Below are 15,135 nucleotides of genomic sequence, written 5' to 3'. Positions count from 1 at the left end.
AACTCCCATTCCGATTACACAGTATACTAAACAGACGCGTCCAAACTGAAAATGGAGTCAGAATCGCAATAATTAACAGCACAGAAATTCTCAAACATAGAATTTCAGATAATATTTTTTTTTCTTTTTTTTTTTTGTCATAGACTTTTGTCATTCAGCCAGTCTCGGAAGGTTATAATATATTCCTTAAGAAGGTATATACACATAAGTACAGATTATTTCTCTCAGACAAATACACAGCGATATCCCTAAAACGAAATAGACGAATAATTAATAGAAGAACACGTCGACGGAAAATACAAGGACACTCGCTTCTCGTCTAGGGGTCCGTCAAGACATTTATTTTAACAGACAAACAATACCGGACCACGGATAAGGTATTGTTACATATAGGATAAACAAAGGGTACAAGTCTAACCCTATACACGCTCATGAAAATTTTCATGAACGAGTACCAGATTTATAAAGCTATGCATGTGTCTGACAAAAATTCTATAATTAAATTATATATTGTTACAGAACCTATGGCTAACAAGGACTGTATATTATATGGAGCGTATGTATTGCATTTAGTTAATTTTATATACAGGGAGTTTGAATGCTGAATAAATTTACGATATTCAAAGAAGATGTGATCGAGGTCACCTAGCTTGCCGCAATGTTTGCAACTATCATCAGCGACGACTTTAATTTTAAATAAATGGCATGGGTAGCATGCATGTCCAAAACATATTCGAATAGTAGTAATATATTTACGAAGAGCTTTGAAATTCTAAAACCAGGTTGTTTGAGGTATAGTTGTTTGTAAAGAGGTATACTTTTTAGGGTTTGTAGAACAGTAATGTTTCCATTGCTCTTTCCATCTAAGTTGCTGATTTTTTAGAAATCCAGTTTTGGATTTATATAGTTGACTTGATTTTTGGAAATATAGTTGACTTCAGTCGATGATAAATGATACAATAGATCTTTTATTTCAAATATGTAGGGGTTGCTAAATGTTGAGGGCAATCCAACGTTTTTTATGCTCTGCAAAACTGAAAGGCAATCTAACAAAATTAAGATATGTCTATTGCAGGTGTTTTTAACATATTTTAGAGCTTCAAGTATAGCTATTGATTCCGCTGAAAAGATTGAAAATTCATATGGTAGTTTATACTTGAATTCTACGTTTGTAGCAGGTAAAAAGTATGCGCATCCAGTCCCTTCTGTTGTTATTGATGCGTCCGTGTATATTACTGTGGCTTCCCTATAATCCTGCAGTAGAGATATTAGAAAATTGCTACTCATAGTGGTGTTCTCACTATAAGTGGATATTTTAACCTGACTTCTGTGAAATAAAGAAAAGTAGTTTAAGCTTCTGTCAACCGTGTCCAATTTCTTGAAAAAAATAGGATTATTCTGTAATGTCATGCATAAAGGCGGGGAAGGTTTTTTCTCCCAATATTTGTTTGTAAGATCTGACTCGTTAAGTTGACGGACGCTTGAAAATAACTATAGGGGTTGATCTCATAGCACCCATACATACCCTCATAATAGAATTTTGAAACGTGTCGATTTTTCTTAAAAGGTTCTTAGAGGCGGAACCATAAAGAGTAGCACCGTAATCTAGAATAGATCGTATACAAGCGCGATAAAACAACAAGGATGTTTCTACATCGCAACCCCACCACGTTTTAGTTGTCATTCTGAGGAAATTACTGCCTTTGTTACATCTATCAAGCATGTACTCTATGTGTTGTCTCCAAGTTAACTTCTTATCCAAAATAAGGCCTAGATATTTGACATGATTTTGAAGCTTAAAACATTGATCGTTCAGAATATTTTCATTTGTAGGAATGTTATATCTTGTGAAGATAGATACTACTGATTTTTCTATAGATAAATTGGGACCATTCTCTAAGAACCATGAAAAAAGGGATTCACATACTTTGCTAAGGCTTTGTATACAGGTTTCATATTTTTTGTTTTCTGTATAGATACAGAAATCGTCGGCATACTGTACGATTTTAAATGAACTGTTATTTATTTGGATGTTATGTATGTCAGAGCTGCATATATTGAATAAGATTGGAGATAAAACTGAGCCTTGTGGTATACCTTGATAATTATATCGTGGTCCAATTAGCTTGTTATTATGATCTCTTACATAGATGATCCTCTTTGTGTAAAATCCAATTATTGTATCCACGAATTCGATTGGCATATGAAATAAATTAACCATTTTATTTCTTAAAGTTGACAAGCAAACTGATTCGTATGCTCCCTCAATATCCAAGAATAGTCCTGTTAAATAGTTGTTTCTGGTTAAGGTATTTTGTACATCTACCACAATGGTTGTTAGAGCATCTAATGTTCCAAAGCTTCTTTTATAATTAAACTGATTTTCTGGTAGCAAATTATTTTTTGTAACCACCAATCCAGTTTAAATTTTATGAGTCTCTCTAGAGTTTTAAAAACACAGGAAAGTAACGATATTGGTCTGTATGAATTTGCAATATTTGGATCTTTACCAGACTTTAGGATCGGAACAACAATGACGTTTTTAAATGAATCAATAACGATGTTATTTTGAATGATGTCATTAAATACCTGTAGCAGTAGATCTTTAGCGGCTCTTGGTAGGTTGATTAACATAGGGTATTTAATTTGATCAATCCCTGGGGAGGTATTATTGCAATTTTTGAGAGCGAAATCTAATTGAGATTTAGTGAAAGGTTTCAACAAAAAGTGATTGGATTGGTGATTTTGTTCGGATTGGTTAGAAACAATAAATGGAAATCCACACCATCAAAGCTTCAGGAGATAAAAATAAGACTGGACCACCACAACCTACTGAGGTATCTAGACGAAAGCCAATAATTATTTCCCTTTTATGACTTGGACATATACAGTTTTCTCATGAACATTTATTTAAGAAAGAAAACGCCCAATTTGTGATGAGTGCGGTTTAGCTCTTACGGTAAAACATGTGCTAGTGGAAAAGTGCGAAACGTTCAATCATCACAGAATTAAATGCCATTTATCAAACAATCTTAAAGACATTTTAAATTAAAAAAACACTATAGATAACCTACTTTTGTTTTTAAGACCGTGCCGTTAAATTTACCGTCCCGCTAATAACCTTTTTAGGTTGAAGCGGATTTTTTGTAAGTAAAAAAAAAATCTTGCTTTTTCACATCACTTTTTTGAGTACAATTTTCGGCCCAGTCGTAAATCTTTGTTGATTGTGAATACTATTATACTAATACCACACGAAATGACTTTTGATAGATCTTCGTCACAAGAATACTTCTTTTTTCATTTAAGCCTGTTTAATTCTCTTAATAAATTTTAACTTTTAAAATCAATATTTTTTTTGCCTTGTATAACAAACACTTAAGATTACTTTAAGCATCTTGTTTTAAGGCTATTACGCGTCCCTTAACTGAGGTTTCCATATTAAAAGAAGCTTCTTATATGATTTTTACATTCTCATTTAAATTATTTACCATTTCATTAAGCAAATTTCTTTAATATCATACTGTTACACTTCTTTAAAATAGCTTTACTTAACACCAACAATATTACAATACTTAATTCAATGACAGCTATAAACTTCAAAATTATACCACTAGAAACTGTCAAGAACAACTGTTTATATATTATTTTCTGACGTGCCAGATTTCACTTGACATTTCGGAATTTTTCGTTAACATCTTAAATATTATTCCAAAACTTTAATACTTTTTCTTTTTCCTGAAGGGATTCTTTCTATGTGAGATAAACCTTACGGAATTTACGTAATACTGTTTCCTTCTTTATCGCCTTGAATAACTGGTCTATCAAGGACCGGTTAACGCCAACAGGAAAGGTCAGTTCCATGGTATGAAGCTTATTTACTATTTTATGGCTTACATTGAGTATTACAAACAAACATCTAATGTATTATTAATATATTGTAAAACATTTTCGGTCGCATTCAGGAACTGATCAAAAACTGTCATTGCGCACCACAATTACACTCAGGAGTAAGGGCTTTTCCCCATATATATATATATATATATATATATATATATATATATATATATATATATATATATATATATATATATATACATATATATATATATATATATATATATATATATATATATATATATATATATATATATATATGCTATCAGCACATCTACCGCTGCTTGTTCTTATTCTGTTTAGCGTTGTCCATGTATTGCGGGTCAGCTCAAAGCCTGGCGGTTTCTAATCAATACAGGCCATTTGTTGTGCTTTCTGTGATGAGTCACTCTCCCATTGTCTTCTCCAAGCGTTGGTGAGGTTGAAATGTTCCTGATGAAGGGAGTTGGCTCTTAACAATGGAGGATATATGCAGCGCAGTTCGTTTGTTTCGATATCAAGCTTATCACGGTGGATGGGTAGTCAGAATGTGAAGTCAATAGTTAGCTGTGGGTCTAATTGTACTTCGGATCACTCGCATTGTCTGGCTTGGTTGGGTGTCAATACTCTTCGTGTGTTTGCTATTGAGCCATATCGGGGAAGCATATTCAGCCGCCGAGTATCAAGTCCCAGGGGGATGATCTGAGTACGGAGGCTAAGGGCCTCTATGTGGTGCCACATAGCTTTTGGACTATATTATTTTGCGTTTTCGGTTTTATTGCCGTTCTTTGTAGGTGTTCTTTAAAACTTAATATTTTGTCCAAAGTCACTCTAAGATATTTTGGTGTTGAGTTATAAGTGAGCAGTCTTTTTTCAAAGTAAAGGGAGAGTTTTTTGTTGTCTTGGGTATTATTCAGATGAAAACAGCACACTTTAGTTTTCGTTACATTGGGCCGTAGCCTCCATTTGCGAAAGTACTCTCCCATAACGTCATCCGTTAGTACTGTTTCTATAATAGTCATGCTAATATGCCAAAGGCCCAGGTAGGTCCGCGATATATAAATTAAACGGTAAGGGTGACAAAACAGATCCCTGCGGCAGTTAATTGCTGAGCTTCATTTGGACACTTTTAAAGTTACCCATTGTGACTTAAAAAGGTCTGTCGGTTAACATGCTACCAATGAGTTTAGTTACCTTTTAACACGGGATGGCACGGATTACTTTGCAGATGAGTCCTTGTCTCCAGACAGTATCGTGTGGAGCTGATAGGGCAATGAAAGCAACGGATGTGTTTTGCTTTCTTTGAAAACCTGCTTCAATATTTGCTGTTAGGGATAGGATCTGATATGTGCAGCTGCGGTTAGGTCTGAACCCTGCTTGCTCAATAGATATCCATTCAAATATGATTCTACTAATTCTGTTGTAAATTAAGCGTTCCAACAGTATAAGCGTTCCATTAGACACAGCTCAACAGTGCAACCGGTTGGTAGTTTTGGAGCTGATCATTTGCCTTTCCTGGTTTTAATGTGGCTATAATTTAATATGGCTATATGGATATAATAGCCTTTTTTAGTGAATAGGGCATTTCTCCGAATTTTAACATATCTGTAGAGAAATCAGCTAGCCACTTCCTAGCATATTTGCCACAGCGGAGTAAAAATTCTGGATGGATTTTATCGGAGCCGGGTTCCTTTGCCCCAGGAGTTCTTGTTTTACTTTGGTGGCGCGGTCACGATTTCTAGGTGCTCTTGAGGTTGCTACAATGTGGGAGCACATTGTCGAACTCTGGCCAGTGTGTTTTTAACTCCAAAATGTCCTCCAGAAAACCTTCTATGAAGTTCTTGCAACACACTTTTAACGTGTGATTTTGATGGTACCCCTTGTTGAGCTGTACGTATTCCATCGACACTATCCCATTGCCGATATAAACAAGATACAGAGATTCTCATTAAGCCCATTACGACTTAACTTTTTTACTTCATTTTTTGTACATATTACTGTCGTAATCTGGAAACTTACTTCTTCGGTTATGTTCCCTTTATCTTCAAGTCTTTTACAGTACTGGCATTCTCTTTGGAATAGGGTCGCCTAGAAAGAATATAGGTATTGCTATAGTGACGCTTCCAGCGTCTCTGTAGCTAAAAGCTATAGATAAAAATCAAGAAATGTCTAGTGAAGTTAAGAATGCCAGAAAAAATATATAAACAGTTATTATTGACTTGACAATTTGTAGTAGTACAATTTTAAAGTTTATAGTTATTATTAAATTAAGTATTGTAATATTTTTGGTGTCGAATAAAATACTCTGATTTTACTTAAAGTGGTACACGTGGTTAAAATTGAATAATAAATTTAATATGACTAAATTAGTTAACATTCATACAGAACAATATAGACGTTGATTAGACAATATTTTTTAGGTCCCAACCAGTCAACCCACCAGACTGTTTAGTTTCATGAACCCCCTAGCTGTGGAAATTTGGTTGTACGTACTGGCAGCGTACATATTGGTGTCATTTACATTATTTGTAATGGCGAGGTTTTCTCCATACGAATGGAATAACCCTCACCCTTGCCACCAGGATTCTGACATTGTCGAAAACCAATTCTCGGTCTCAAACAGTTTTTGGTTCATCACAGGAACCTTTTTGCGGCAGGGATCTGGATTGAATCCTAAGGTTTGAGCTAATTGAATGTTTTTTGCATGTTTATACCTTTGCATGTCTAGATTTTTCGTTTTATTAAAGCATGCTATATAAAGGATCTCGACTCGTAAATGTTAGTAATTATAAACAGCTTAACAGTTCACGAGCTACATTAATTTTTTTTTAAATAAAATATTTAAATTCTAGTTTTACATTCAAAATAGTTATTCCGTGCGTATTTTACCGTGTATATAAGATTAAAAATGCAGTTCGACTACCATAATAATTTCTTCCTGCCGTTGGCTGAAAAAGTACCGTTAAATTAAAATGTCAGTGACACAGATATTAAAAAATGAATAAGCTAAAAATTAAATATATTTTTAATACCATATTTTTTTAATTTCCAAATGAAGGGTACAGGGGAAAAACCAACATAGTCGAAAAATGAAAAAAATCCGGTTTACCTTTCGACGATTTCTGTTTGCCGTGTACTTTATCTTGACAAATCGTCAAGGAGAACAACAAACGTACTCCTGAGATATTTAAGGTTTAAAATATATATTGTAGAGAAAAAAACCAACATAGTCAACATGAAACATGCGAATAACCTACACGGTGCATAAAATTCGTTATTACTCTCATGATAGAAATTCGTTATTACTCTCAGATGTTGCTAATAAGCTACGAGCCTCGACCTTAGAAACCAGAGAAGACTGTCAGTGCAAGCAATATGAGTGCTTACAGAATATTTCTATTGCCGAAAAAAGTGATTTAATAAGACAGTTTAATAAGATTGGCATTGACAATAGTAATGATGCCCAAAATAGCTACTTATCTGGGCTTATTCATTACGACCTGTGTTTCATCGAAGGTCAAGGAAAAACGAAGAAGATGCTAGATTGAATGAAATCTCCTATAGCTACAAAGTAAGAGTTAGTAGAAATGGCAGTGCAGTAGACGTACCTGTAAATTTTAAAGCGTTTTAATCACTGTTTGAAATTAATGCGTTCCGATTACATACAATCAAAACATCTTTAAGAACAACTGGCAAGGCGCCGATCTATAGAAGGGGAAAGGATAATAATAGACCTTATAAGGTAGATTAACAAAGTCGTAAATTTCTATAGCAGTTTTTGGCTCATAAAATGGACGTTAAGAGCACTACAGTTTGACTCCTGAGTTTACCCCTGTTAAAAAGCTTTTTGAATTATTTTTGACTTAACATCCCCATATTGAGATATGTTATGAAACATTCAGGCAAATATTTGTGTCATAGTTTAACATCTTCTTCGGTTACCCAGAAACTTAAACGTGCTGTTGCTATCGAGCAGAAAGCCAAATATATTGAGCTTGATAGGAGAATGGCAGTTTCAAAAGGTGATGACAAAAAAGTGAAGTTAGAGAACGATATCACAAAGCTAGAATTTTAAAAGACACTCCATTTGAAGAAGACCGATTGGTTTTATGAATTAAAAAGGCGTGCAAAAACTGAAGCTAGAAAGTTATCAACTATAGAGGCAATCGCTATAGACTTTGGAAAAAATCTTCCTACTCCAAAATATAACTTCCGCTGAAGTGTATTTTAGAAGACAGCTGTCATTCTATATTTTTAATATTCATATTTTGTCAAATGGTTTCAATCATGTACACGTTCAACCAAATTATCGCAAAAAAGGGTCAGATTTGTTGGTGTATCATGTGAAGGAATAATGTTTAAACAGTGGGGTACATTTTTGTCCTTTAAGTTCTACAAAAAAAAATTGCTTTTCCTATTCGGCAACTGAAACAGTTAATGTTTTTTTTTTTAACAAAATGCAAAACCATGGATAACAGCGAAACATATAACGGATCTTTCACGTCGTCTCTAGTAAAAGATTAACGGAAGAACCAGAAGGGGAAATGTAAGGTACTCGATCTTCAAAAACCCAATTAGCTCTACCAAACGCTTATACCTTTGCCCAAAGAAAAGTGTGCTGATCTAAAAGTTCTAATGAAATTCTGTGAAGAATAGGGATCCAAAGAGTATTCCAGCCAACTTCTATTTGCCAATCAGCCTGAGTTAACATCTGAACCCGATGATGAATCAGATTAACTTTAGTAGTTTGTAGCTTGGTTTGTTCTTTTAATGTAATGTAGAAATGTCTTACGAAATTAAAAAAATAATAAAAATAAAAATTTTTTGATCTGTTCAGGGGAAGAACTAACTCAATCCACACATTTTGATTAAAGAAAAAATATTTAACTACGAAATAAAAATTCAATTATAACATTATTCTATATATAAAATATATAGCTAAAAATGTAAAAAAGCATAGGATTTTTATCATTTCAAACTTTGTTTTCTTTCTGAAAAATATAGTTTTTTGACTTAGTTGTCTTTTCCCCTGTACCCTTTAAATATTCGCTAAATGTACTTTCTAAAAGAAACGTGGCTCTGACGACTCGAATATAGGCCGAATATCGAACCTTAGATCGAAAATAATAGGTATAAATTGTGACGTGCAATGTTTTTACTTTGAAAAATGATATATAAACGTATCTGAAGTTTCATAGTGATCTGTTTACAAGCCATTTATTATTGACCTGTCAGTATTTTTTTACAATAAAAAAAATTAAGCATTCATTGAATTTTTATTCTGAATATTGAAAATGTATGTAATGTAAATAAGAACTCAGTTAGTACAGCAGAAAGATGTGTTGCTGAATGTAAACGTGGTCGTACAAGCTTTGAAGACGATCCACATCAAGGACGTGAAAAAACAGCACCAACGCCAGAAATCGTAGAAAAAATACGAATATCGTATTGAAAAATCGTCGAGTGACAAAGAGATTTAGTAGAAGCCCTAGGAATCTCATTGGACGGTGTAAGCAATATTTTGACTGAAGTATTGAGTTTTAGAAAGCTGGGATTACATTCGAATGCGATTTCTCATTGGACATTTAGAGCGTTGCCAAAAGAATCATATAAGCATCTTGACAAATTAACCATAAATTATCAGATTTGACCCCACCTTGACGACTTCCATCTGTTTCAATACCTAAAAAAATTCTTGCATGGAGAGGTCTTCTATCAAATAATTAGGTCATAATAGCTGTACAAGCGAATTTTGCTGTCCTTTCAGATTCTCCCTTTAGAAATGGAATTCATAAATTGGAATCTCGTTGTAATAAGTGTATTGTTGTTTAAGGAGACTATACTAAATAATAAAGTGTATTTTAAACCATCAAATAGTATTTTTCTTATCGAACTGCAAAACTTATTGAACAGCCCATTGTATATACCAGAAAATTGGCCATATAATTAAAAAATGCTTTTTGTTTATTTTTTTAAATAAACCAAATAATGTACGAAATGAAACCCATGTTAAAAACACTCGGTGGCAGACCATTTTGGTCGGCGACCCTTCCCATCACCCGTAAAAAGTAATTGAAATAAAGTATTATATTTTTTTATTTATTTTACCGTAGATTTGTCTTCCATATTTGATAAACCGTACATTGTGTTTATTATTCTCTATTGCAGTGGTATTATTTTCGACAATGACTTTAAAGTTTTTATTCCAATGAGCATGTGCCTCCAAATATTTGAAATCTTTTGTTTTTGACTAGAAGTATGTCATATTTCACAATCTAAAATGCACGTTTTACGAATTCTTAAGCGATGTCCATTTTTAATAGGTACGGTTGTTTAATAGTCCTTTATTCAGGTTTTATTACTAAAACTGCAGTCCATGTCATTGAAAGTTATTGAGAGTGCATTTTATTGCCATTTTCCGGTCCACAAAAACAAAGGCATTTTATTTTTACAGCTAATATACAGCAGAAATTTAAACTATTAAAAGAGATTGTTTAAAGTACCCATTATTCTATATCTAAGTATTTGTTATTTTAACTGGATATTAAAATATGACATGAAAGAAAGTTAGTTAAAGAAATAAAATTGGACTAGATTTTACACACTTTAAGATACTTAAACGCCCCATTATATTTTTGTGATGTACATAATATACTTTATTTTATTTTATCCATATTAAATTAAAATGTTTTTTCTCGAAATTCTGAAATGGGAAAAACGTTCCCTTTTGAGAATGAGTCAAAATTTGATTTAATATCTCCAAATGGCTGTGAACTGATTTTAAAGATCTACAAAATAGTGTGAATAGTACTTGGATGCAATAACCTTCTACTAATAATTAGATGTTTGCACTGATACTATACCACCCAATATACTTGTTTTTCTTCTCTTCTTTTTTTGGAGCTGCACTTAGGCAATTTGCCAGCTCGTTACGTGGGAATTCCAGACAATCGAGTATCCTGTACTCCTATGAATTCCGATAGCTAAAACACAAACTATAGCTGCGGGTGTGCCAGTTTACACTTGCAGGTCTAATATTTTTTCATTTGGAAAGAAAGGATTTTTTTTGGTGAGGTTGAAAACGATGACGTGTAGAATGTCATCGGATGGTTTGAAGGGTGAACGGTGAACCAAAATACAATAGCTGTTAAGATAAGGTTACAATTCATGTACAGTCGATAAAACTTTTATTTTGTTATAAGCTAAGAATTTGATTAAAAATTTGCTGATTTCAAAGTTTAGGTTGGAAAGTATTATGTTCATATTGCAGGGCTAGTCAAAACCTTTTTTTAATGAAAATATATGGATCTACTCCTGGAATTTTATTAATGGGACATTTAAAGAATATATGATTTAATGTTTCTGTTAAGCCGCATTCACAGTATGGATTGTCTTTGATGCCAATTCGGTGTAAATGTTCTCCGGTTAGGCAATGTCCAGTACGCATTCTGGTAATCATGGTTATATGCCGCCTATCAAGGTATGGTAGCTTGTTAAACGTATGGTATATTGCTTTCCCTTTTGTTTCAAAGACTCCTTACATGTTTGAAGGAATTCTTCTGTCATATTGTTTTTGATAATCGTCGCCGTGGATGTGAAGGGAGCTAACCAACAAAAGTCAGTTTCGAGATAATGAGCATTTTAGATTACCATGTCCAGGAAAAAATACATTTTAGCTTATAAGTTTCCTGTTCATTGAACTATTCCTAAAATTTTTTAGGATTTATCAAACAAAGTGTACCTACTTTGTACTAAACCAAACACTGATAAAACATTGATTTATATGAGGGTAGAAGGGTTTCGTTCACTTAGCTCCATTCACCACTAGATAACTTTTCACGAGTCATACTGTTTTTTGTATTGTGAAAAGATCTAATTCTACGAAATTAAATAATACAAGATGATATTATGCTTAAAACGTTTAATTTTAGATACAAAAATAACACAAAAGTATGAGAAATTCAATTTAGGTTTTAGTCTTTAACATTTAATATTATTTAACATTGAATATTATACAGAAATCCTATTTTATCGCTACTTGGATTCCCAATCGTCTGCAGCGATTCTCTCTATTGGTTTTAAAAGTCGGAGGTAGTAATCATCGTAAGTTGCTGGGATAGTACCTGACCTACAAAGATCTTTTAAATCTTTGAGTTTCTTAGGCTCTATTCCTAGAGCAGAAGAATGAAGTTTCGGAACCTCACTGAAAACATTGTTGTCAACTCGAGTGTTTCTACGAATGCACAATTGTTTGAACTCTAAATGACTAAGGTGTGTTTTATAGAAGATTATATCAAGGTGTTCTTTTCTATATTGTAGCCATTTGATATTTAGCCACTTCATAACATCGCCATCGACTGTCTTCGTTTTGTTAACAACTAATTTTTCGCTGTAAGTTTTAAAATCTAAAAAATGGCTGTAATCTAATTCCTTAACGACTTATAGAGGGTGATTTACTTTGGCTGTTCTTGCCACTATGTACCACCCGTCAGGCACATATATATTTATTTTTCGTCCCCCACTTTCAATCGCAGAATGAACGCTGTCGCATTTCATTTTGGAATGTCCGGATTCCATAAACTTTTGATTAATAATGTGTAAATTATCAAAAGAATACAAAGCTTTTATAAACATTGCAGAAACATTTGATAAAATAGAATTTCTATTTTGACCTGTTGCAGTATCAGAATAAAATGTTACTTCACTCACTTCACATGGTAGCTCAGAAAGCATGTTTCATAAGCATGTAGCTACTTCTGATGATCCTTTTGTACCATTGAATTCATGCCACATGTAGTTAATAGCAACAGTAGTTTTGAGATTATACACAGTAAAATTGTAGGTTTTTAGTTTCCGTTTATAATATAATTGCCCCACTTCTAATTGGGGAGTCAGTAAATGCTTTTCCATATCCATAGTGGAGGTGCTGAAAGTATTATCAATTTTAGCACGATCTTTGTCAATTTTCTTATGCTCCCTAGCCTCCTTCTTTCGAAGTTGATATAGATTGTGTTGATCTTCATGTTTTTCTTTTTCGTCTTCGGTTTTATTTGCGAATTGTGTGCTAAAGCTACATTGGTGTTTTTTTGGTTGGTGGAAACCATAGTTAAATTCGATGCTGAATATATGTTTATAATAATAAAACGACACTGAATCTTCCTGATACTCTTCGCAGTATTTTAAATATTCCTGGTAAAGTCGTTTTTCAGACAAACCAGAAGGTAAGTATTTCCTCTTGGTTGAACTTCGACAATAGTGAGAATCAATCACCGGTAGTGATTTGATGTGATTACGTACTACCTTCTTTTGATTATCTGTGATTTTGTTAGGAGGAAAGTTTCGACCTCTCTTGTCCTCCTCTATGATACCTGACGACTTTGAATGTTTTAATGCCGTTTCAACTTTTTTTCCAGATATATCAAATGTACCCAGAAAAAACCTTTTACATACTTGGGTGTTCTCGTCGTCCTACTTTAAATTGTACAACATAGTGTATTTGCATCTAGAGGCGGCATCTTCATTATTTGATTTATATCGCCGATTAGGTATTTTTTTCGTAATTCTACTGCTGATAAAGTTCCATCTTCCTCTTTTATCTTGAATGGAGTGAAAATCATCAAATAATTTTTGCCTCTTTTCCTGCAGCTACTTGTCTTAAACCTAAGCTCAATTCCATAAAAATTGCATATAAATTATCTTACGATTATAACTACTCCCAGACAATGAAGCTTTCACATAAAATAAATTTAATATTTGTTGCAATATTGAGTACCGTGAGACTTTACTGTAACCAGCAAACCCCAGCTAACGATAAGGTGACTAATCGACTGTATAATAATAATGTATCTGTCTGTTGTTATTTGCAGACTAAGCTCAAGCGTCTGATAGCTCTGTTCACCACTGAAAATATGTTCAGTACCCGGTGGTGGTAAGTGGCATAGATCACTTCACTCCAAAAAATAAGGATTGTGAATTCACTTAGCGTCCTTTCACACTTTAGAATATAAACCATTTGAAACAACATATTCACTTAGCTCTCTTCACTAAAATATGAAATCTTTCTTTCTGATTGCGATGCTTCAGTTAGCACATTTTTAAGAAAATGTGGGTTAGCTCTCTTCACATCCACGACGACGTAATGTTGAATATCTTTCCTGTGTCTATTTTAATGTCTTTTGGTACATTTAGTGTTCTACCTAGATTGGCTAACGTATCTGCCTCTTCATTACCTAGAATGCCTGCATGTCCTAGTATCCAGGCAATTAAGATGTTGTTATTATTATTATTGGCATCTAATATCAAGTTTTTTGTCATATAGGTAATGTAATCTTCGGGATTGGTTAGTCCAGTTTTTGTTAGTTTTGCTGTAGCACTTTTGGAGTCTGTAAAAATTATGGCATTTTTGAGGTCTTTTCGTCATCTAATTTACTTACCGTTGCACGTCATCCGCGAGTTATAGTCGTTGACCCCATAAGCCAATACCCTAAATCCGATGCGTCAGCACCTGAACTATGATCGACCTGATTATAAAAGTGCAACTTGCGAATTATTGTTTTATTTTTCCAATGTGTAATGTATTTCATTTTTATTAATTATTATTCAGTCTGATTTGAAACTTTGTACAGCGAAGTCTGATTTTAATATTGTAACTTTTAAGAACGTAATAAAGTTCTCTCGCATTTGTAAATTAAATAATTATTTTTTTAAAAATCGTCCATGAAGGGCAGAAACTATCAGTCGCGTCATAGCCCGTGAGGTCACATGATACCAACACGAAATATTTAGGAGGTAGGTGTGTTCTTTTTTAGAATCACTTTGCCGAGTACATTGGCATTACAACCACTAGACATATTTTATTATATACGCGTAAAAATAATATTTAAAGATTTCTATTAATGTTAACTTAAAGAAATACACAATAATATGTTTCATTTAATTTGTATAAATGTATTATGAGGCGTTTTTATAAAGAACATTTGTTCGGAACACACTGTAACTGTAATCGAACGAAGGTGGTATTTTGGCATAAATTGGTAACACTTGTTTGAGAGTTGCGGTGTTGACTAATGTTAATAAGTAATGAAAAAAGTGTTTTTTTTAAGTATTTATACGACGCATACTAGCGGCTCAAATTGTTTTTAACAAGATTATTTTTTAACTCTTGTTTTGTTTCTATTTATTTACATTAAATATTAATTTGTTTGGTTGTATAATCCACTTTTGCAATAATTATGTGACATATTTAATTTAAAATGGATTCAG

The 15,135-nt window shown here is 33.2% G+C and overlaps 1 protein-coding gene across 1 annotated transcript in view; it reads left to right on the top strand.

Annotated features, from left to right (window-relative positions):
- LOC140446295 (glutamate receptor ionotropic, kainate 2) overlaps window positions 1-15,135 on the top strand; it is a 429,700-nt gene that overhangs the window by 342,143 nt on the left and 72,422 nt on the right. Inside the window, exon 11 of the mRNA XM_072538832.1 lies at window positions 6,294-6,551. Coding sequence (XP_072394933.1) covers window positions 6,294-6,551 — 258 coding nt within the window. The remainder of the gene's footprint in view (window positions 1-6,293; window positions 6,552-15,135) is intronic.

Source organism: Diabrotica undecimpunctata, chromosome 7, assembly GCF_040954645.1.
Source record: "Diabrotica undecimpunctata isolate CICGRU chromosome 7, icDiaUnde3, whole genome shotgun sequence".
Classification (NCBI taxonomy): domain Eukaryota; kingdom Metazoa; phylum Arthropoda; class Insecta; order Coleoptera; family Chrysomelidae; genus Diabrotica; species Diabrotica undecimpunctata.
Note: the sequence above shows the minus strand (reverse complement) of the source record. Positions and strands in the feature narration are given on the sequence as shown.